This window comes from Moesziomyces antarcticus (assembly GCF_000747765.1).
Source record: "Moesziomyces antarcticus DNA, scaffold: scaffold_v10016, strain JCM 10317, whole genome shotgun sequence".
In the NCBI taxonomy this organism is placed as follows: domain Eukaryota; kingdom Fungi; phylum Basidiomycota; class Ustilaginomycetes; order Ustilaginales; family Ustilaginaceae; genus Moesziomyces; species Moesziomyces antarcticus.
In genome coordinates, this window is record NW_014638994.1 from 192,909 (window position 1) to 215,436 (window position 22,528).

A 22,528-nucleotide genomic window follows, 5' to 3' on the forward strand; every position below is an offset into this window, starting at 1 on the left:
CAGCGGCTGTGTGTGAGTGTGTGTGTGGGCTGGATCCGCACCCGCTCCTTCCGAACGTGCCTCGCCCAGCAGCTCCGTATAAAGAGCCTCAAGCGTGACCGTCGGATCCCCCTTCCGCTCCCCTCACCGCATACCAAATCTATCGCCGGATCTTACCACTTTCCAATCCAAAACGACACCCAATCGTCCCTTGCAAGTCATTGTCTCACCCACAGGACTTGCAGCAATACACCGTTGCCCACCATTTTCTCCAACCAGCTTTGCTCGTCGCACAACACGCACAGGGGCAGCAAGCACTCCGCCCCTGCCTTCCTAGCAGCGCATTAAAGCCAATCCACCCAACAAACCGCTCTTTCTAAACTCTTCTCTTCCCATCTCTCCTCAATCATCCGCAAGCATGGCCCCTGTCGCTAACGGAAACAACGCCACCAACGGCCAAGCTGCCAACGGCAACGGCAACGCCGCCAACGTGCCCGTCAACCCCACCAACGCTCGTCACGAGCAGCGCGAGTTCATCCGCGTCAACTCGGACAAGGTGCAGTACACCAACGAGGCCATCACCACCGACTACAAGTACCTCAACACCCACGTCGAGAAGGTCCACCACGACGACGGCACCACCGAGTACGTCGCCACGCCCATCGAGCGTCAGTACCAGTTCAAGACCGAGCGCAAGGTGCCCCGCACCGGTCTCATGATGGTCGGCTGGGGCGGCAACAACGGCACCACCATCACCGCCACCATCCTCGCCAACAAGCACAACATCACCTGGCACAACAAGGACGGCGTCCAGGTGCCCAACTACTACGGCTCGCTCGTCCGCGCCTCCACCATCCGCCTCGGCACCGACCCCGCCACGGGCAAGGACGTCTGGGTGCCCTTCTCCAACGTCCTCCCCATGGTCCACCCCAACGACCTCGTCCTCGGCGGCTGGGACATCTCGGGCCTCCCCATGGACCAGGCCATGGCGCGCTCCAAGGTGCTCGACTACGACCTCCAGCGTCAGGTCGCCCCCTACATGGCCGAGATGAAGCCCCTCGCCTCGGTCTACTACCCGGACTTTATCGCCCAGAACCAGGAGGAGCGCGCCGACAACACGCTCCCCGGCCAGTCCAAGGCCGCCCACGTCGACCAGATCCGCGCCGACATCCGCGAGTTCAAGCGCCAGAACAACCTCGACCAGGTCATTGTCGTCTGGACCGCCAACACGGAGCGCTACTCGGAGATCATCGCCGGCGTCAACGACACCGCCGACAACCTGCTCAAGGCCGTCGAGCAGAACCACGACGAGGTGTCGCCCTCGACCATCTTTGCGATTGCGTGCATCCTTGAGAATGCCCCTTACGTCAACGGCGCCCCTCAGAACACGTTTGTGCCCGGCTGCATCGAGCTCGCCGAGAAGCACAAGGCGTTCATCGGCGGTGACGACCTCAAGACGGGCCAGACCAAGGTCAAGTCGGTGCTCGCCGAGTTCCTGGTGAACGCCGGCATCAAGCCGCTCTCGATTGCGTCGTACAACCACCTGGGCAACAACGACGGCTACAACCTGAGCTCGCAGCGCCAGTTCAAGTCCAAGGAGATCTCCAAGGCGAGCGTCGTCGACGACTGCTGTGCGGCCAACCACCTGCTGTACCGCCCCGCCGTGCCGGGCAAGAAGACCGCCGACGGCAAGGCCGACAAGGGCGAGCACCCGGACCACTGCATCGTGATCAAGTACCAGCCCGCTGTCGGCGACCAGAAGGTGGCTATGGACGACTACACGTCCGAGCTGTGCATGGGCGGCCGCAACCGGCTGTACGTGACCAACCTGTGCGAGGACTCGCTGCTCGCCTCGCCGCTGCTGCTCGACCTCACCATCCTGGCCGAGCTCATGACGCGCATCACGTACAAGGCCGGCGCGGACGACAAGGAGTGGAACTCGATGTACTCGGTGCTCTCGCTGCTGTCGTACTCGCTCAAGGCGCCCGTGGTCAAGCCGGGCACTGACGTGGTCAACTCGCTCAACCGCCAGCGCGCTGCCTGCACCAACTTCCTGCGCGCCTGCCTCGGCCTCGCCCCCGAGTCGGACCTCCTGCTCGAGACGCGTGTGTGGTAGATCTTCGCGATACAAAGTCAGGCACAGTGGGCAGGGTAGCCAGCTCTGTTCGCTGCTGAGACTTTCTTTCCCCCCCTCATAAAACCTCTTTTTTTTGCGGTTCTCGTGTTGGATAGACCAGAAGCAGAGGTGGATATGTCTTTGCTAAAATTCAATGCGATTCTCAATCGGACCTTTACATGGGTGGGGACTGATCTAGGTGAATGCGGGGACGTTTGTGCCTGGGGTGAGGTAGGCAGTCGTGAGGCCCTGGATATTGGGCGTGTTGGCGTGGAGGGGTTTGAGGGCGGCGGGGTTGATTGACCAGACGGTGGCCATGCCCATTGCGAGGTGGAACTGGAGATGGCAATGGAGCAAAAAGAATCCGGCGTTGTTCGACTTGACCTTGTACCTGAGCACTGCGAAGCCACCGTCGTCGTTTGCAGAGGATAGGGTTTGGTTGAGGTACGCCGCACCTGGGCTGGCGTAGACGATGGTCGTATCGCGCTGGATTGGACTGGTGAAGTTTGGGTTTGAGGCGAAGATGGAGTTGAGACGTTGGAAGGAGAAGGATCCGGGATGGATGGTGCGTGTCCAGTGTTTGTGCGAATGCATGTGCCAGGGGTGGATTTCGACCGACGAGCTGAGTTCCGACGGACGATTGACGAGCACAATGTCGATCACCTCGTGCTGGCGCGCGAAGTACATGTTGAGCGCCGAATCGTACGCCTGGGCCCAACGTCTCTCTGCCGCAGCTGCAAGTTCGCTCGCCGTGGTGTTGACGATCGGCTGCAAGCCCGACGAGGTATTATACGAGGTTGGGTTGAGGAGGGCTGTGTTGAATTGGGCCTCACTGGGGAGCGTGATATCGCCCAGCATGGTTCGCACAAGGTAGGGTGCAGGCGTAGGCACGTCGGTATCATCAAACACCTCGCCGTTCTCATCCCACCTTACGCCCTTTTTGGACGTGTAGAACTTGACCTGCTGCGTATCAATCACCACCGTGCGCGTCACCTGGTCGTCTCGAGGCATCTTGTCTGCATACCACCACTCCTCACCCCCGCTCCTGCGCAAGGGTGCCATATCCGCCGTCACCCAGCCAAACGTTTCGTTGGGCAACAATCTCGCATCCTTAGCCACCATTGGTGGCGCCACTACTGCCGCCGAAGAGTGTCGCGAAGAGGGGTAGGTGAGTTTAACCCACATGCTGGGACCTGCACGCCACCTTGACTCGACCCGCATCCAGTGCACGCCTCCGGACTTGTCGTTCTCGACCTCGTTGCGTGTTCGCGCAGTGTACAGCACCGAGTACCTCTGTCCGGACGCCAGCTCGACACGATCCACCGTCTGCGCAGCAAGGTACGATCCATCCGCCTCGATCAGCGTCATGTTTTGCAGGCGGTTCGAGCCCGGCTCGAGGATCGCTGCACTGACGTACATGAGCGATACAGCACCCACCATACGCAGCCGATACGTCTTGCCGTAATCCAGCTGGATTTCCGGCCACCCTGCCCCAGCACCACCGCAAGCAGGTGCGTCCTTGCAGTCCACACCGACGAGCTGGGCTTTTGTTGCATTGCACGTCTCTCCCTCGACGGGGGTGGATTGGCCGTTGAGTAGCAACTTTGTCGCTGAACCGGGCCACGCAAACGGATCCGCGTTGAGCTGCGAATGGATGCGCTCCAGCGACGAGTATCCCCACCAATCTCCCAGTGCCAACACGCGATCCTCGTCCCAACTATACGGTCCTGCTGCTTCACTGCCTCCTCCCTTCTTGAGCCCTTTGCTACCCTGCACGTGTCTGAGCTTTACCGATCCTGGATGCTTCTCTTCCCTGTGCGCGAGTTGGGCAGGGTCGTTGTAGGTGCCTTGGGGATCATCGACCACGAGTGCGCCGTGGGCGGTCATAGCCTGAACACCCGCATGCGAGTGGTAGAAGTACGAACCCTTATCCTCGGCGGTGAGCGGGATACGGTAGTCGAAGAATCGGCCCGGGTAGATGGGCCACTGCGACACGAGGGTGGTGCCGTCCATAACGGGGTGTTGGATCATCGCGAGTCCGTGAAAGTGCATGGTGAGGTTCTGGTTCGGCAGGTGGTTCCATACGCGGACTTGGAGGATCTCCCCCGCTCTTGCGCGCAGTGTAGGACCGGGGAAGGAGTTGTTTACAGCCACGCCACCGAACGGTTCGCAGCCCTGCCAGAGCGTGGAGGAGGTGACGTTGAGCGTGTAGTGGCGCACCACCACCTCGGGGCGGTGGTCGCGACGAGACGTGCTGAACGTGATGTCGCTCACCGCCAACACCCCCATCCATAGCGTGGATATGCATAGCAGCGTAGCAAGACGAAGCAGCATCGTGATGTGTTGTTGGGCCGCAGGAGAGACATGCGCATGAAGGGGTATATATTCGTTCTGCTGAAAATAGGAGTGTGGGTGCGAGAGCGGTTTTCGCTCATGAACCGACCGCGAAGCTCGCAATGCCAGCTCTTGCGCAGGTGGCGTACATCCCGCAGGTGGGGTACGTGCAGAAATGAGCCAACTCCCGGGTGGCAACTGTGGGTCCTAGCACTTGCCTCGTGGCACGCCTTACAACATCGAGTGCGGGGCTGGTGGCGTGCGGTCCGCACTACCTGACGCCGTGTGCCAAAACCCGGCGTCTCGGACACTTCTCGAAGCGGCGCCTCGGCTATGGCTCGCGTATCTCTGCGCACTGAGGACGGTCCGTGCCGCGGTCCGGTACACAACGCACCCTTGCCCCCCTTACCTCTCCGGACCGTCTGTACTTTCACAGCACCGCTCGGCGCAACTGCATGCAATTCGAGACCCGCAGTGCATCAATGCGATCTACCAAATGAACCGCATTGTGGTGGCTTCATTTCGAGCCTGATCCACCGCGGTGGGTGCCCACTCGAACGGCCTACCCACAAACAGTCCCACGGTGGCGAGGTTGACTGCCGCAAGCACGCCCGCTTCTGCAGCGAGGTACACCCACTTGACCCGCCCCTCTCTCTCTACTGGCTGCGAGTACACGCGCAGCAGCACGTAGGGCACCGCAAAATACCTCGGCTCGACCAGCGGGGTGGGGACGAGCGTTGCGGCCGTTGCGCACCCGAGCAGTATTGCGCGCAAAACGCTCGTGCGACGGACCAGCGCCTGAGCCCATGCATACAGCGTAAACACGTACAGCGGCACGAGGGCAAAGCGCGGCTGCATTCTGAGCAAAGGTCGCTGGAAGAGGCGCCAGAGGTAGAAGGTGTAGTGCCGGTTGTCGGCCAGCAGGAACGGATGCTCGATGGTGTAGTACGCTGCCGCCGCCCAGAAGAGCACGGCGATGAGCAGTGTACATAAGGTCCGCCAGAGTGTCCCGAACATGCGGACTCCCACTGCCCGGACCGCACCCCGTACGGGAGTCAGCACTGACCCCGCACCCGCATGTGATTGTGCGGGGGAGCCCAGCGACAGCACCAGAGCGGGCAGGCCGAAAGCAGTGGCAAAGAGCAAAAAGTATCCGATCTGCGCCAAGTGCGTGCCCGCCTGATGGTTCGCCTTGTCGCCGAGCACGATCGAGCCGTTCCAGCACACAAACCACGCCGCCCCCGCAAGCATCGGCATCATCGCACCCCCATTCCATGCCACCGTCGTCCAGAACCTCGAGCTGCCTCGGACACGGCCAAATGCCAGCAGAACCACTTCGCGCATCTCGACCACCAGTCCCGAGCTCGTCGATGCCGACTGGGTGGCAGCAAGCGTGGCTTGGCCGGCTGCAAAGCCGACCCAGACGAAGTTGGTCTGTCTGACGAGCACGGCGAGCAGCGATGCGGTGCCAGCGAGTGCTAGGGAGTGCAGCGAAGGCGCGGCGGTGAGTCGGTCGTACAGCACGATGCACGCCAGCACCAGCCATACGCTCGCCACATCCGTATAGTAGAGGAACCCAAAGAACCACAAGGGCGGCAGCATCGATATGGTGCATGCGACGCCCATGGTGTACACACTCGCCTCGCGCCGCTTGAGCCTTACCGGCAGTGCCACATTCCCCTGCGATCTCTGGACGACAGACGGTGGTGCTGATGGTGGGGCGGGTGCGGGAGCACGATCGTGTTTCGCCCTGTCCTGCAGTGCGCGTATCTGCTGCCTCGACACAGGTTTCCGCTGTTCCGGAATTCGCACCGCGTTGCTTGCTGCCGAGGCATACGAAGGCGGCTGCTCGTTGCTCCCAACAATGCGGGCGATGAGCACCGGCAGCGTCAGGAGCAGCACGAGATTCGTACTCCTCAACCACACCAGATCGCTACACCTCCAGCCGGGCAGCACCTTTGCCAGCGCCACCGAGACGAGGTACACTCCCGGCGGCGTGGTGAGCTTGTTGTCATACTCGACGCTGCCGAGCTGCGCCCATATCTGGCTTGGGGAGGCGTGGGCGAGTGCGGAACAGAAGCGTTGGGCCTGAGGCACGTGAAAGATCTCGTCGATGTACGGCGTGGGCTGGGTGCGGTTGATGAGTGCGGCTGTGAGCACGGTGACGAGGAGGAAGATGAGGCTGGGGATGTGCTGTGCCAGAGGTATTGATGTGGGCATCGCGAGCGAGGCCGAGCGAGGATGGTGGAGGCTGGTCGGTGCGAAGGGTCTCTCCGCGGAGAGCGAAGAGTGCATGTCAGCGGCGGCGCGGAGAGTGACCGAATTCCGTGATTTCAGTGTGGATTTCTTCGCAGATTCCGGCTGAGCATCGGCGCCTTTTTGGGGGGTGAGCTTTGATGACCAAACCGCTCGCTCCGCACCGGCAACCACCACCATCTCCAACTCTTCCGTTGCTGGGCAAAGTTGTTTCGGCAGAGACATGTACACTGCGCACTTCACCCCGGCATGGGGTGGATCGCTGGTGCCCACCCTCACACTCTCTGCGCTCTCCATCTCCCCACCAGAACCACCACCCGCGCCCACAGCGCCTCTGGCACAACATGACACCACACCGAGACGCGGCAAGAAGTCAATCGCGGAAGAGGGCACGTCGATCAAGGGATTCGTGGGCGGCACCGTGTCGGGGCTGACCAAGTTGCTGGTGGGGCATCCGTTCGATACGATCAAGGTGCGCATGCAATGCTCTCCCTACGGCACGTACACAGGACCGTTGGATTGCTTTCTCCAACTCGCGCGGCGCGAGTCGCTGCTCGGGCTGTACAAGGGCGCAACACCACCCGCGCTCGGCTGGGCGATCACCGACTCGGTCCTGCTGGGAAGTCTGCACAACTACCGTCGGCTTCTTGCGCGGCTTACGAACCCGGACTTTACCGACGATGCAGCCAAGCTGGATGTCAAATACCATGCGCTCGCGGGGTTGTTTGCGGGGTGGACGAATAGCTTCGTCACCACACCGGTGGAACTCGTCAAAGCCAAGCTTCAGATGCAAACCCAACGCGTCTCCCTACCCCTGTCGCAGAAAGCTTCGGCGGGGGTGGGGTATACGGGGCCAGTGGATTGTGTCAAGCAAATCGTTGCGCATCGAGGCGTGTTGGGGATGTGGCACGCTCTGCCTGCAACACTACTCTTCCGCAGCTCGTTCGCAGCCATGTTTGGTAGCTACGCATACTTCCAACGCACACTCACCGAATACGGCCTAGCTCCCGGCACGGTTACGTTTGTATCGGGTGGTTTGGCAGCAGAGGTGTTTTGGCTCACAGCATTCCCTGCAGATGTGGTCAAGAATAGGATGATGGCGGATAACATCACCCAGCCCCAGTACTCGAGCATCCGCTCAGCATGGGTGTCGGTCTGGAATGCGCGAGGCGCACAGCTACCCTGGTACCTCAAAGTCCGCGCAGTATACACCGGCTTCTTGCCATGCCTCCTTCGCGCATTTCCCACCAATGCGGCGGCGCTCTTCGCCTTCGAAACCGCAATGCACCTCATGGGCGCCGAAAAGGTCTAGCCCCTCTCTATACCCTACTCATAGAATGAAAAAGCAGTGCGCATTTTAAAGGTGTATGTGTGTCTATAGGATATCGTCGTCGTCTTCGCTGTCAATAGCTGCTTTCCACCGCTTGCGCCTGACGTCCTGTCCAACCATCAGGTCGCTGCCCTGCTCTTCCGATGCATCTCTCCGCTTGGACCGACTCTTGACCCGGCCTGCATCGCCGTTGAGGCGCTCGAGGAACTCGCGCACCAAACTGCGGTCCACCGTCTGGATGTAGTACTTGCCGCCACCATCGGCCCAGCTGACACAGCCAGACGTGTAGAGGCGCTCGGTGACGCGCAGGATCGCCAGTGGGCTCGAAAGCGTACGCTGCGTCAGCCGAAAGTCGGGCGGGACAAACGGCTTCAACGACACCACCTGTGCGCCGTCCGGCAGATCCAGAAACAGCAGGCTCAGGTTGTCGTTGGTCTTGGGTAAGAAGGCGTAGTTGTTGACCAGCACCACGTCGGCTCGTTTTAGCACCTCCCTTACACCCGTGTGCTCGCCGAAATCGCCCAGCCACGCTTCGACCTCTCCGCCCCCGCGCAGACCCCATGCAGCCCACCGCGCCTGCGCCTCGCCGATCTGCTCCGCCGCCAGCCCCGCGGGAATCGGCATCATCTCGCACCCGTACGCCTCGGCACCCGTCTGCAAACTCGTCTGAATGAGCAAGTTGCCGACGCCGCTACCAAGATCCACGAAGACCTTGCCCGGCCCGAGCTGGGTGAGCTGTGCGATCTCGGACATGAAGCGCGGCAGCAGCTCGCCGTACACGTTGTCGCTGAACGCCGTGTACCGACCGAGCTCCTCGACGCGCGGGCCGACGATGCGCGCGTACACCTGGTCCTGCACCAGCCGCCAAATGCCCTCGGGCACGCCCGTCGCCTTGCCGAGCGCTGCGATGTTGGCCGCCAGCGCACCCGAGTCGCGCAGCGCCACCAGCGCCGCATTGAAGCGCGCGAGCGTGCGCATGAACAGCGGGCCATCGCGACGGTTGCGCGCCTTGGTGAAGGAGCGCAGGATCGAGTCCGGATCGGTCGACGACGGGTGCGAGCCGTCGGACGCCTGCGACGCCTGCGACGCCTCGGTGGGCGCGGGCGAGTCGAGGCGCAGCATGGCTTGGTTCACCAGCGCCGTCTTGGCCACCGATGCGTGCGCCGCAGTGCTACCCGCCGAGCTGGGCGACACGGGAGCCGTGTGCGCAACAACGTGCCCTGTCTGAGGCTCGGGCGTCTTTGCACCCGCCTCGAACGCTTCGGTGCTGCGGCCGATGAGCTCGTCGCGGCGACTCGCCTTGGAGCCTTCGGTGTCGAGAAGATCAGCCGACTTGGCGCGCACGCCATTCGCGCGGGCGGTGTCGGTGGAATCGGCGAGCGCAGCTGCGGCGGCATCGGTGTGCGCTGCGGAGCTGGTGGAGGTGGCGGCAGCGTTGGTGGCGCTGGGAAGGATCATGCCGGCGTTGTTGGACACCTCGAGGCTGTCGAGCGATCCGAATGCGGTGCGCTGTTCGGGCGTGAGGTAGTGTGTGACGATGGCGCGCACGGTGGCGAGCAGCTCCATGAGCGGATCGTACTCGTCGGCATCCTTGGGCACGAGCAGCAGGAACTCCTCGGAAGCGCCTGGACCGGGATACTCGAGCACCGCGCGTGGAGCATCGCCAAGGCCGTGGAAGTAGGGGCCGAACGACTTGAAGTTGCTCGCAACAATGTCGGCCGATGAGATGGGTTTGGTGGGTGGCGATGATGTTGTCGCATCGTCGGCAGCAGCAAAGGCGGGAGCAACTATGTCGCGCGGAACGGTGTAGTTGGGCAGGACGCCTTCCCTGCCGACCTTTTGGTAGCTGTCGGTATGCGGATGTGGGTCGACGCTGGCACGCTTGGAGCCACGCGGGGTGGAAGGCGCCGAGCTGCCCAGCCGGGACGGCCGCTTGGAGGTAGCATCGAGATCGTCATCCGAGAGGCTGTCGCTGTCCGAATCCACGCGCCGCTTCTTGAGCCTCTTGGGCTTTGGCTTGGGCTTGGACCTTGACGAAGCTTTGGAGGAGGAGGAGGAAGACTTGACGGGAGCTCTGAGCTGAGCCTCGAGGCTGGATTCGATGGACTTTTGGCGCTGAGCTGCGAGACGCTCTTCGATGATGCGACGGCGCTTTTCCTCGGGTAGCGCATTCTTGGAGTTGTAGCCCGAGAGGGCAGCGATGGGATCGCGAGGCTCTGCAGAGGGTTTTGGTGGTGCAGCGACCTTCTTCTTGATGGTGGTGACCGTGACGGCTGGCACGGATGGTTTGGCCTTTTTGGTCTGGGTGGAGTGTGTGCTGGGGCTGGAAGCGGCTGAGGCGGCCGAGGAAGCCGGTTTGGAAGAGGAAGAGGAGGAAGCGGCCGCCTTGCCGCCAAAGAAGTTGATCATGGCGCACGCTGTTGCTAGTGGAGATGCATGGATGGAGACGCAGCGATGGTGCGAGCGGAGACGTGCCGAGAGTCGCAGATGGGATCCGCCGAGACGGATGAGCGGGGATGTCCGAGAATGAAATCTATGCAGGTAGGATCCGAGGTCGATGAGTTGTACAGAAGATGACGATGCGGAAGAAAGGTGGAGTTGCGTCTCTGTGCGGAATGCAAGTTTGACGGGCGCGCGGCTGCAGAGCGAGCTGCCCTGCATTTCGAGTGTTGGCCGCATCGACTTTCGAGTTTGCCTTCTGCGCGTGTTGCTTTGGAGCCCGAGGAGGTCGCACGACTTTTCCGCATGGCTCTTTCGTGCGAGACGAAGCAAATGCAACCGCTCCAGGTTGTTAGGCCTCGACTGAGGTGGAGCCTCTTTTTTTAGACTCGAATGGCGAGCGAGGATGCATGGATGCGGGCACTCTAACGGCGCTGCTCCGTGCACGTTGGCTTGCCTTGCAAGGCGTTGGAAGGCAGCTGCTGTGCCTGGCGGATGGCATTGCGCTTGACTGGAAATGTGGGCGTTTAGAGCTGAGCTGCAGCCTCCACGCTGTCGTCACTTTTACCTCGCTCGCTATCACGTCTTCTGCTTCTCCCTCTACCATCCGCACACCCTCTCTCATTGCCAACTTCCCTCCACATCCTCACCGGCACCATGGCGTCGTCACAACCGCAAACCGTGCCATGCGCCTACAAGACCGGCCGCACGCTCGGCCAGGGCACCTATGCCGTCGTCAAGGAGGCCGTGCACATCAAGACCGGCCAGTACTACGCTTGCAAGGTCATCTCCAAGAAGCTCATGGAGGGCCGCGAGCACATGGTGCGCAACGAGATCGCCGCTCTCAAGCGCGTCTCCCAGGGTCACCGCAGCATCGTCACGCTCATCGACTACTTTGAGACCATGAACAACCTCTACCTCGTCACCGACCTCTGTGTGGGCGGCGAGCTCTTCGACCGCATCTGCGAACGCGGCAACTACTACGAGAAGGATGCCGCTCACATCGTTCGCACCATCACCGACGCCGTCGTCTATCTCCACAACCAGGGCATCGTGCATCGCGACCTCAAACCCGAAAACCTGCTCTTCCGCGACAAGACCGAACACTCGGATCTGCTCATCGCCGACTTTGGTCTCAGTCGCGTGGTGGATGACGAGAAGATCACCGTGCTTTCCACAACGTGCGGTACACCCGGCTACATGGCCCCCGAGATCTTCAAGAAGACGGGTCACGGAAAGCCCGTCGACATGTGGGCCATCGGCGTCATCACCTACTTCCTCCTCTGTGGATATACCCCCTTCGACCGCGATACCACCATGGAGGAGATGCAGGCCATCATCAACGCAGACTACCGCTTCGAACCAAAAGAGTACTGGCAAGACGTTTCGGATCAGGCCAAGCACTTTATCAACCAGCTCCTCACGATTGATCCTAGCCAACGTCTCACCGCCAAGCAAGCGCTTGAGCATCCTTGGCTCCAGACTGTCGCTCCCAACGCAGACGCTCCAGCGGCTACCGATGCGCAGAAGGATCTGCTCCCAGATATCAAGTCGGCCTTCAACGCAAAACGAACCTTCCGAAAGGCGGTCAACGGCATCCGCCTCATCAACAGGTTGAGAACAAACGAACACGTCCCCGACAAGGACGAAATCGAAAAGTTACGCCAGTCCATCCGAGATGCAGAAGACGAATCCAACAACCTCGATCAAGTCATGCCCTCTCAATAGTCCCCTTCCACTTGCGTCCATCCTTGCTTTCTTCTTGCCGTAATGGAACTGCTATTCACCACCTTCAATCACACTGCCAATGCGACGAGAATCGGATGCATAGAATAAAAAAAGAAGAAAACATTGTCCGTACGACCACTATCAATGCTCGGCCATGCTCGCGAATCTTGGTCTAGTAGCCAATCCAGCGGTTGCGCAGCCCTTCGAGCCAGCGTCCATACAGCAGATCGGCAATGGGCGAGCGCGGTTGTTCGTCCGGCTGCTGCAGCTTGGCCATCTGCGGCCGCGTGAGGCGCTGCCGGAATGTCGTCGACAGATTCTCACGCGCCTGCTCGTTGTCGTTCATGCTCAGCAGCAGGTCTACGATCGTCGAGTACGCCAGCCGCGAGTTGAGCAGGCTCAGGTCCTCAAAGCCCTTGGCGATCATCTCGAGCGCCTCAACCTCGCCCGCCTCGAGCTCCTGCGCCTTGGCACGCTCCATGACGGGCAGGATCACGTCCTTGACCAGATTCTCCCCCGCCGTCGCGTGCGCCTGCGCTGTGCTGCTCGAGCTCGCCAGCGCAGACCGCGAGTGGCGCAGCGCCCGCGGCACCGCCTCGGCGAGCTCGCCCGACTTCTCCAGGCCCGAAGGCGCAGAACCGCTGCGTAGGCTGCCGATGTACTGCTGGCTCAGCTTGGCCGATCCGCCTGCGTCGAGCCGACGTACGGGACGCAGCGTCTCGAGCCCGTTGGCCACATCGCCCTCCCGCAGCACTGTGCCGTTGATGTCGTTGCGCTCGTTCCAGCTGCTGCGCCGCGGGCGACTGTCTGGACGCGAGGCCGACGAGGCGGCAGAGCCGTTTCGGCTGTGGCTCGGAGACGCTTTGCCGTCGCGCGCGCATCGGATGTGCTGCGTCGCGGTCGAGCCCGCATGCGAGGAAGCCATGGTGGCTGCGGCCGTAGCAATGTCCACGCTGCTCTCCGCCAGCCCGCTCGCCGACGGCGGCGCCAGGTGCGATGCCGACGACGCAGCCGCGGCGTTCTTGCCGATCCCGCTCGCCGCGTAGCGGTCGCGCGCGTCCGAAGGCTGCATGCCCCGGAACGACGCGCAGAGCGCATCCACGTGGATCGACTCGCGCGCCTTGTCCGCTGGCGTCGACGGGCCGGACGCCGTAGAGGTTGCGAGTGTGCTCGAGGAGCGGCTCAGCGCGTCGCTGCTCGTATACGCCTCGGTGGAGAGGTCCGAGATGTCGTCCTGGTCGCCGTTGGCCGCACGCAGCACGCCACCGCGTCGCGGCGTGTGCATCGCACTGTCGACTGCCTCCATGAGCTGGCCCGCGGGCCGCGCGCCGCGCACCGTGTCGTAGCCCGCGCGATCCTCGCCGGTCGCGGGCGGACCGCGGCTCCTAGCCCAGGTAGCGAGCGCATCGGCATCGTCATCGCCGTCGCCATCCGGATCGTCGTATACAGACATGCGCGAACGCATCGTGTCGAACTGCCACTCGCTCATGATGGTGCTGCCGCCGATCGTGGACTCGGATGCATCGACGCCGCGCAGATGGTCGCGCACGATGGCGCCTCCGCGCGTGGCGCCGCGCGCCTTGTACTCGTGGTGCTTCTCGATGAGCTCGGTGAGCAGCACGGTCTTCTTGGCATACTTGATGAAGCGATGCGAGAGTAGCTCTTTGGTCGAGGGTCTGTGCTTGGGATCCTTGATGAGACAGAGGTCGACAAAGTCCTTGAAGGCGGACGAAAAGTTGCCCTCGAGCGTTGGTGACTTGGCCTTGGGGATGAGGAAGAGCACGCGCATCGGATGGTACTCGGCCAACGGTGGCTCGCCCTTGGCCATTTCGATCGCGGTGATGCCGAGCGACCAGATGTCGGCCTTGTAGTCGTAGCCTGCCTGACGGATCACCTCGGGCGCCATCCAGAAGGGCGTGCCGACAAACGTGTTGCGCCTCGACTTGTTGTTGGACAGCTGCGCCGCCACACCAAAGTCGGCGAGCTTGACCTTGCCACTGGCGGAAAGGAGCACGTTGGCGGCCTTGATGTCACGGTGGATCTTGCCCTCGTTGTGGAGGTACTCGAGGCCGAGCAGCAGCTCGCGGCAGATGATGGCGATGTGAGCCTCGGAGAAGGGCCCGGCCTTGAGCAGGTCGAGACACGAACCGCCTGCGAGGTACTCCATGATGATCCAGAGCTTGTAGCCCTTGACAAAGCTGCCGTAGTAGCGTGTGACCCACTCGCTGTCGCACTGGGCGAGGTGTGCGATCTCCTGCTGGATCTCGCTGATGTCGTCGTCCGAGTCCTCGAGGTCGACTTGCTTGATGGCGACGATCTGACGCGTCTCCTTGTGCATTGCCTTGTAGACGGTGCCGAAGGAGCCGGCGCCGATCTTTTCGAGCAGCTCATACTGTTCCGAGAGCTCCTTGCCCGATGCGATGGGCTTGGGCGGTGAGCGGGAGAGGCTGCTGGGCCCTGCGACGGCTGGTGATGGTAGTGGCGACGCCGAGCTGGTTCGTGTGGGCGGCGAGGGGCTGGTCTCTCGCAGCGCTTTGCGCGAGCCGAGCAAGGGCGACCTCGACGGTAGCGCTAGGTTGGGCATGCTGGAATGTGGTTTGTTGGGTTAAGTCTAGGGCCGTATAGGCATAGGGAGGCGAGAGGCACCTCGGAGGAGTCGAGCGAAACAAGCCGGAAGCGTGTCGACAAAGCTGGGCTACGAGACCAGGATGCCGAGCTGAGACGGAAGCAAGACGCACGCGCTATGAAACGAAGCTAGAAATCGTAGATAGGTCCGAGAATAAACAGCGTAAGAGGGTCGTGATAGAATCGTAACGGATGTAGGGCAAGAGCGAGGACGACGGTGATGGCGAGGTGCACCGGATGGGCAGCTGGTTGCAGACGGTGGTGGTGGGAGGAGAGCGATAGAAGTCGGTGGTGAGGATGCTGTCGACGCGGATGCAAGGCAGAGCGAGGCTAGCGGGAGCGTGTGATGCGAGTCGTGTCGAGTCGTGTCCTGTCGTGTCGAAGCGTGTCTGGCGATGCGAGGAGACGAAGAGAGGAGGAGTGTGGAGAGAGTGACGGAGCGGAGTCAGGGACGAGAGGGGGAGAGTTGGGTCAGTTGTGGATAGGAGGAGGAGGRGCGAGGAAAGCGAGTGGGAAGGAAGGTGGGCGGGGAGGAGCAGCAAGGAGTGGGTTCGAGAGGGGTCCCGAGACGGGCGTCACTACCACCGGCTGTACCGACAAAGTTGCCAAGCAGGGTCAAAGTGGATGATGCGGTTGGCAGCTTCAGTCGCCGCCGCCTCCTTCGACGCCGTTCTGCTGCTGCTTCTCTGCGCTGGCTTCGCCCTGCCTTTTGCTCAGCGAGGGCGAGGGCGAGGGCGAGATGAGGCGAACTTTACGGAGCGGTGCTGCGGCTGCGGCTGCTGCGGGCGCTTGGCAGAAGGTGAGTCGAGAGCCGGATGAAGCGACGAGCAAGAGGCGGCGGCGGCGTCGAGTGGGGTGTGATGCGCATAGGACGGCCGCTTCATCGGAGCTTGGTTGCGTGCAGCTCCACAGCCGCCTCGACTTTCCTCTCTCGATTCTCCCACGGCGGAGGCGGCGGCGGCTCGCTGCGAAATCACAACAACAACACCCACTCAAAAAGCCAAAATAAAATAATAATAAAATAATAAAAAAGGGAAAAGGAAAAAGTCAATGAAATCATCGCGGCTAGCCAGCGGCGAGTGGGTTGGGTTGGGGGGGCAGCTCAGGAGTCAACGGCGATGCACGCGGAGGGATCGCCCGCGTGCATTTGCGAATTTAAAGCCCCTGAATGCGTGAGAGAGCCCGAACCCATGGGCAGTCCCTCGCCCGTTTGGGATTCGATGTCGCCCCACCTTGGACGCTTTATTTTTCCGGCTTTAAGGCTGCATCCGCCTGCCCGCGCTCTCTCGCAAAAAAGGGAATTTCCGCGAATATTCCTTTTTATTTTGAATTTTGATTTTGCGAGGCAAAACACGCAGAATCGAGGCGTGCAGTGCAGGCTTCGGTGCTGCGGCTGCAGGTTTCAGAGGCGTGTTGACGCTGCGGCTTGGGGTTCGAGTCGTATCTACGCTTGCACCTCTCGTGCAGCCAACAGCATGCGGTGCGCTCCATTAGGCAGGTGGCTGCCACAGAAGACTCACAAAGAAGGCTGCTCCCTGAGACATGGCCTGCAGCATCCACAGCCGCAGCCTCTTTTCTCTGCTGCCGCCACCGCATCCGAGCAGCGGTCCCGTCGTGCTGCGGCGGTGCACCCGACGCTCGGAGCCGGTCCACCGGGGAGAGCCTAATCTGAACAATGGGCTTAAGTTACTGAGCCACAGTCCTGGCTGACATGCAGGGGTTTGGAAATGTGGACGCTTTCGCTGCGTTTGGGTCGGCGCTGCTGCCCGACGGGAGCTGAGGTGGTGTAAGCTTGCCTGACCACTGAGCGCATGGATCTTCCAGACGCTCTGCATACGCATGTCAGGAACCGAGCCATTCCAGAAAAGCATTGATGGCCTGATGACGATACATGCTCGGTCTGGATTCCATCGACATTGCTGCAGCTCGAGGAGTAACGTGCAGCTTGCATGACGAGGCTCGCGTGTCCAGCTTCAAAATGTCAGCATAACGCCGCCATTTCTCCGATGGCCTGCAGACGAGAAAAGCCGACTGAATCCAAGCGAAGATTGCTAGCATGGGAGCCATGCCTTCTTCCAACCGAGTCCGTCTCTAGACAATGAGCATCTGTCCAGGTCGTAAAGCAAAGCACAAGCACCGTTTCATATTGGCGAGGTTTGAGCGGAGCAGGTGCGGCATGGAGTCCACGCTCTAGCGTCAGGGGTCACTCGGGCATGTGCAGCAAGCTCCGCTCAGTGAGAGAGGGAGCATGAGCCTCAATTCCGGCGTTCGGGGAAGCCGATGCCCACAAAGCATCTTCGATGGCCAAGTCTCTAGACTGGCTCGGGGATGCAAAGCCGGAGGCAAGAACCCTGGCGCGGGAGGGACGGGAGGCAAAAGGCAGGAACAATACGACGCCCAAGGACCCGGATGTGCACCGATGCTGTCTCAGATGTGCCCACCGCCCACCGTGCTATCGAGACGAGACACTGGCCCTGCATCGGCGTTGATCCGGGACATATCAGACGAGCAGGCTTTTCGAAAGCACGCCGATCGCGCCGGTCATCCCACTCACGTCACACACATCAAGGCGACAGGCGGCGACAGGGTCTGAAAGATGTCACCGAAGCTGTCTCACCGTCACATTGTTCGACTACGCCCATCGACGATGCCGACAACATCGTCCAGGCGGCACAAAGTTTTCTGTCAGACACGAGTCAGGTTAAGCGGGGGTCTGGGAAGATTTGTTCGTATGCTGACCGAGAGGATAGGGGTGTGTGCAGCGTCATTGGCCGCTCTTCTTGCTTCGGCTCCCACACGGGCTCGCAAGCTCACGCCTATGCCAGGGCAGCCGAGTGCAGGGCCACATCTAGACTGCCTAGCGTCGTTCGGGTGGGTCCCGTGAAGCTTGTCAAATTTGGCAGGTTGACAGCGCTCGGCTAAGCGTGTGTCGACGTGCCAAAAAAATCTCGTAGCCCCTGAAATTGCCCGGCAGCCTCCCACCAGCTTGGATCTGGAACGCCCGGCTGCACTTCGCATGCAGCTCACCCCTAATTGGTCTCCGCCGCGTCATAGGGCTTAAAGTGCGGGCAACCAGCCCTTACCTACAAAACAGCGTGCGGGTTCCGAGCATGCTATAGAGGGCCGCTGCTGCTTCGTTCCGAGCTGGTGGGTTATCGGGAGTTGCAACCTCGTGCGGCATCGGGTCGCTTCGGCCGACAAGCCGCAGCTGCGCCTGCCCAGCCTGCTATCGCTTTCGAGGCAACTCGGTTTAGCGCTCGCTGATGCATCTATGCGATAACTTAGGGCAACGTCAAGTTTATCCTTCAACCGGTGGTGCATGCGGATGGCGAGGATCCACTACGTTGGAAACGGGCCTTACCCGCGTCGACCACTTGACAGGCAGATATGGATGCATCATCAAATAGAGCTCTATCAGCTCCGGTCCCTGAACTGAGCAGCCGTTCGGATTCATGGCGGATAAACGAGCCGATCGAAAATGCTTCTGACATGCTGAGGAAAGTGCTGGAACAGGCTTCTCGATACGGAAGCACGTCGGACTTTTGGGCGGGATCGACGTCGTGTCGCAACACCCTTGCTCAGCACGTCGGGGTCTTGTCGCTCCGCCAACCGCGCTGCAATCCAGTCCGCTGGTTCGTGGCTGCTAACGGATATGTTGCCAATGGCTCCAAGTTGGCCGGTCCACGATCTTGGTCGCCGAACCGCCATCATCGCTGCGAGCATCATTCGGCCACAGCGACCGACACCTTCAAACTCCTCGACTTTATCATTTTCATATCATTTCTCATCCCATTTTCCCGACCCTTTTATGCGATTCTTTTTCCCGCCCTGATTGCGAGAAAGGCCTAACATGCTTCGAAAAAAAAGTTGGCCCTGGACCCTGAATCCTGAATCGCCGCTTGGGCCTCCGTCCAACACCTGCCGACTACATTTACCCACTCTTCCCACTTCCATCGCAGAACCATGCGGCAACGCCTCATCAAGCTAAGTGTTTTGGATTGACAGCTCATCAGCCCGTCAAGATGCCAGCTGCATCCACGCCCGCCCGGAAGCGAGCCAAGCTCGCTGACGCATCACTTCCTGCTGAAGCAGAAGCCTCGGGCTCCGAAAGCCCCGCGCCTCGCAGCCGGCGAAGGGCGGCAGCACAGGCGCTCGCAGGCATCCATGCTGCATCCACTGCGCCGAATCAAGACGATGCAACCGACGAAAGCGCATCGCCCCGACCTGCGACGCCCGTTAAGACGCCGAGCAGTGCAAGACGGAAGGGCAAAGCGAAAGCGAAAGCAGACGACGACTACGACGACGATGCTTCGCCTCGAGTTGCGACGCCTGCCAAGACGCCGCGCAAGGGCAAAGGGAAAGCGGCAGAAGACGACTATGACGACTATGACGACTCTGCCGACGATGCGGCCGAGGCGGGCGGCAAAGACCCGGACCTGGAGATCTACAGCCAGCACGGCGCGCTGAGCACATTGCTGCGGGCGCAGCTCAAGACGAACCGCGCGCGCTCGCTGCGTCCGCTCTGGATGCAAGGTGTGTACCAGCCGTCGTTTCTCGGTGTACCTCCTTCGGACCTCTCGTCGTCCGTGCACGACAACGACGGCGATGCACAGCCAGAAGAAGTGCGCAGCCGCGAGGATGCGTTGCCGTGGCCTCGCGACGGGCTGGTCAGGACCGCGCTCGACCCGCTCGCGTACCCGGTGATCAAGAAGAGCCTCATGAGCTTCTGGACGAGCCAGCCAGGCTGGGTGCCGCGCGAAGGCATCTATGACTGGGGCTGGTACCCGGGCAAGGCGGTCGGATATGCGCAGAGCCAGGAGAGGGCCGAGTGGGCCGCACGCGCGCGCGAGCAGCTCCGACGCGGTGCTGGCACTACGAATGAGGTGAAGCTGGGCGAACGCGCAGGCTGGCCATTCGTTCAGCCGTGGCTGGATGTGCAGCGAGAGGTGCTGTCCGACGAGGCGGCGGCGCGGTTTGTTCGCGATACGCACACGCCGCAGCGCGCACCACTGCACCACCCTACGACGGTCATGAAGCTCACGGTGCCCGAGCTGAGCATGCGCACGCGCCTCAAGCAGCCGCCCAAGGTCAAAACCGAAGCTCCGGATGATGACGACGACGACGTCGAAGAAGGATCCGCGCTCGATGCGAACCAGCAGCCGGTCGACGTGGCCGACGCGAAGTTCAGCGGGATCGCCAATCTGGGCTTCAAAGAGGCGGGGCCGGTGTGCGGCGAGGTGCTCGAGGTGTGCATGGGTGCATCGGGGCGCGAGACACCCGTGCGCATCGCGCGCGGTACTGCACACAGGCTCGATGCGCTCGGCGTGGTGCCTGACGAGGGACACGTCCTCAACGCAGGTGGACACGTGTATGCGCTCGCGTGGGCGCCTGTTCCCATCCACCTCAATTACGGACGCGAGTTCCTGGTGGTCTCCGCCTCGCCTGGTGCACCGCTCACGTACATCGGCGACAAGCAGCCCGCATGCGCAGCGAGTCTGCAGCTCTGGAGTGTGTCGCCCGACACCGAACACTCCAAGGGCACAGCCCGGCTCGAGATGGTCATTTGCCATGAGGCCGGGGCAGCCTTTAAGCTCGCCTGGTGTCCGGTGGGGCACGACCACGCGAACGGCGCGCACGAGGGTAGGAGGCTGGGGCTGTTGGCGGGCTGTTTTGCCGACGGGAGCGTGTCGGTGTTCAGTGTGCCGCATCCGGACAGCTTGCAGAGCGGGGCGGGGCCGGTGCATGTGCGTGTGGAGCCGGTGGTGCGTCTGGAGCACGCGCAGCAGGCGGCTACGAGCCTGGCGTGGGCGGGAGGTGAGCTTCTTGCGCTCGGCGGTGCACGCGGGTGGATTGGTGTGTGGAACGTTGGCCGAATCCTGCGTTCTCCCACACCGCCCAGAACGCCGCTCATGCCGGACTACGGCGTGCGTGCGCATCGATCAGCGGTGATGGATATGACCTTCGTGCTGATGCCGCCGGTGGATGCTGATGGGCGCGCACAGACGGATGGGCTGCCAATGTCGCTGTTTACCGTCGGGGCGGATGGATGGACTGCGCTCGTGGATCTTTCCCGCGCATCGGCGGTGGCACTTGAACGGTCACGCACAGTGCACTACGCATGCGCCTGGGCGCCGTTCACGTCTTCGCTAGTACACGAGCATGCAGACGGGTCGTTGAACCACTACAGCATGCGGCCCGAAGAGATGCTGCGCTCGCGACTCGTCTCCAACACTCCGGCGCGCGTCACCTCACTAGCCGCCTCCACGTTCCATCCCGTCGTGGCGATCGGGAGTGCACATGGAGAAGTCAAGCTCGCCAACACCCTCCGCACGCTCAGACGCACAGTGCGCGTGCACACACCCGTGTACCAGATGGTCCTCGACCGCTCAACAGGCAAACTGGTGGTGAGACACCATCTTGTGCCAGAACTGGCTAATGCCGCAGAGGCCAAGAGGTGGCATATCGCTCAGTGGCATCCGTGTCTCGCCGTGACCGCGGTGCAGTGGAACCCCAACATCGGCCGCGCAGGACTGCTCGCATCAGGCACCGCGGTGGGCATGGTCAAGATCGATTTCACAGCACCACCAATGTGAATACTAGTCGGGAAGGGGTGGTCGTTTGCAGCGCGAAAACCAGCGCAGGGGAATCGAGCGCGAGCGCGGCAGCTTCGCCTCGGTCTTGGGCTCGATTGGCAAGGGAGCGGGAGTGGGAGCTGGAGCGGGCTTGGGGTGTTGCTGGGGGGTGCGGGTGGGGACGGTGAGTGCGTGGGCTAGGTCCGGCGGTAGATGGGTGACTGCTCTGCGCGGCTTGAGGACGGGCATGGAGCGGCGTGTTCGCATGGGTGCATGCCCCGCATCGTGCGCCAAACCTTTCCCCACTCTTCGAATGGCCACCGTCGGTGCAGCTGCCAACGTGTTGGACTCGATTCTTGGCGGACGCGTGGTGGTGGGGGCTGTTCTCGGTTTGCGTCTCTGCGGCGCATCGGGTCGCAAGGACGGTGAGCCTCTAGCCTGAGCCAGCGCCGTCTGGTCGCGCGATACAATGCTATCCCTCGCCCTTTCCACCACAGCCGTCTTGCGTGGGAGACTGTGTACGCGCCTCACTCGACCGCTGGACTGCGTGCATTCGTTGAGTTTGAGTTGCACAGCGGTCATCGGGATGACGAGTTGGGCGTCGGGACGTGTCCACTGCGTGGCGTGCGTGCGCGTGTGGAAGTAGTAGCTGCATCCCGATTGGGCATCTGTCAATTGCCACCACTGACCATCCTCTGAGGGCGGGAGAACCATAGAGCCCTGTGGTAGTGTCCAGCGACACTCGCCCGTATCCGGATTGGCAAAAAATCGATCCCCCCCACAAGGGTCTTGAACCACACACCAAAAGTTGGCCCCCCAACTTGTTCCCTCTTCGTTTTGTTCGCGACTTGGTGCAATGGCAGTGTATGTCGAATCTGTTGAGCGACTGCTTGATGCGTGGTGGACAGGTGAGGGTGGGCAGGTGGCTCGGACGGGCGTACACGTCGAAACGCTAGCCGTACTTACGCGCGACTGCGTCCGAAGCCCATTTGGCAACCTCTTCACCTCGAAGCCCAAATCCTGATGTGAGCCGAGGTTGGTTTCCACCGTGTGGAAGCTCACACTCCCCACGGAAGGCGTAGCCCCATACCCTGTATCAAACGTCTCCATACCCCCTCCATTCCAACCAAGTCCCTCCCAGCTTGGCCA

At 61.6% G+C, this 22,528-nt stretch overlaps 9 protein-coding genes across 9 annotated transcripts; 4 read left to right on the forward strand and 5 right to left on the reverse strand.

The window, feature by feature from the left end:
- Positions 1-397: 397 nt before the first annotated feature.
- PAN0_016c5281 (inositol-3-phosphate synthase) lies at positions 398-2,095 on the forward strand (the record flags this gene model as incomplete). The annotated part of the gene is made up of 1 exon (XM_014799222.1): positions 398-2,095. The coding sequence occupies one exon, from the start codon at positions 398-400 to the stop codon at positions 2,093-2,095; it is 1,698 nt and encodes a 565-aa protein (XP_014654708.1).
- A 195-nt stretch (positions 2,096-2,290) lies between these two features.
- PAN0_016d5282 (multi-copper oxidase laccase-like protein) lies at positions 2,291-4,429 on the reverse strand (the record flags this gene model as incomplete). The annotated part of the gene is made up of 1 exon (XM_014799223.1): positions 2,291-4,429. The coding sequence occupies one exon, from the start codon at positions 4,427-4,429 to the stop codon at positions 2,291-2,293; it is 2,139 nt and encodes a 712-aa protein (XP_014654709.1).
- A 489-nt stretch (positions 4,430-4,918) lies between these two features.
- PAN0_016d5283 (family 59 glycosyltransferase) lies at positions 4,919-6,724 on the reverse strand (the record flags this gene model as incomplete). Its single annotated transcript, XM_014799224.1, has 1 exon — positions 4,919-6,724. One exon carries the CDS (start codon positions 6,722-6,724, stop codon positions 4,919-4,921), a length of 1,806 nt encoding a protein of 601 aa, XP_014654710.1.
- Positions 6,725-6,908: 184 nt separating this feature from the next.
- Positions 6,909-7,997, forward strand: PAN0_016c5284 (mitochondrial carnitine/acylcarnitine carrier protein; the record flags this gene model as incomplete). Its single annotated transcript, XM_014799225.1, has 1 exon — positions 6,909-7,997. One exon carries the CDS (start codon positions 6,909-6,911, stop codon positions 7,995-7,997), a length of 1,089 nt encoding a protein of 362 aa, XP_014654711.1.
- A 63-nt stretch (positions 7,998-8,060) lies between these two features.
- Positions 8,061-10,676, reverse strand: PAN0_016d5285 (DOT1-domain-containing protein; the record flags this gene model as incomplete). Its single annotated transcript, XM_014799226.1, has 1 exon — positions 8,061-10,676. The coding sequence occupies one exon, from the start codon at positions 10,674-10,676 to the stop codon at positions 8,061-8,063; it is 2,616 nt and encodes an 871-aa protein (XP_014654712.1).
- A 435-nt stretch (positions 10,677-11,111) lies between these two features.
- On the forward strand, positions 11,112-12,182 carry PAN0_016c5286 (calmodulin-dependent protein kinase; the record flags this gene model as incomplete). The annotated part of the gene is made up of 1 exon (XM_014799227.1): positions 11,112-12,182. One exon carries the CDS (start codon positions 11,112-11,114, stop codon positions 12,180-12,182), a length of 1,071 nt encoding a protein of 356 aa, XP_014654713.1.
- Positions 12,183-12,354: 172 nt separating this feature from the next.
- On the reverse strand, positions 12,355-14,766 carry PAN0_016d5287 (uncharacterized protein; the record flags this gene model as incomplete). The annotated part of the gene is made up of 1 exon (XM_014799228.1): positions 12,355-14,766. One exon carries the CDS (start codon positions 14,764-14,766, stop codon positions 12,355-12,357), a length of 2,412 nt encoding a protein of 803 aa, XP_014654714.1.
- A 4,063-nt stretch (positions 14,767-18,829) lies between these two features.
- PAN0_016c5288 (uncharacterized protein) lies at positions 18,830-21,400 on the forward strand (the record flags this gene model as incomplete). The annotated part of the gene is made up of 1 exon (XM_014799229.1): positions 18,830-21,400. The coding sequence occupies one exon, from the start codon at positions 18,830-18,832 to the stop codon at positions 21,398-21,400; it is 2,571 nt and encodes an 856-aa protein (XP_014654715.1).
- A 3-nt stretch (positions 21,401-21,403) lies between these two features.
- PAN0_016d5289 (uncharacterized protein) lies at positions 21,404-22,093 on the reverse strand (the record flags this gene model as incomplete). The annotated part of the gene is made up of 1 exon (XM_014799230.1): positions 21,404-22,093. One exon carries the CDS (start codon positions 22,091-22,093, stop codon positions 21,404-21,406), a length of 690 nt encoding a protein of 229 aa, XP_014654716.1.
- Positions 22,094-22,528: the final 435 nt, after the last annotated feature.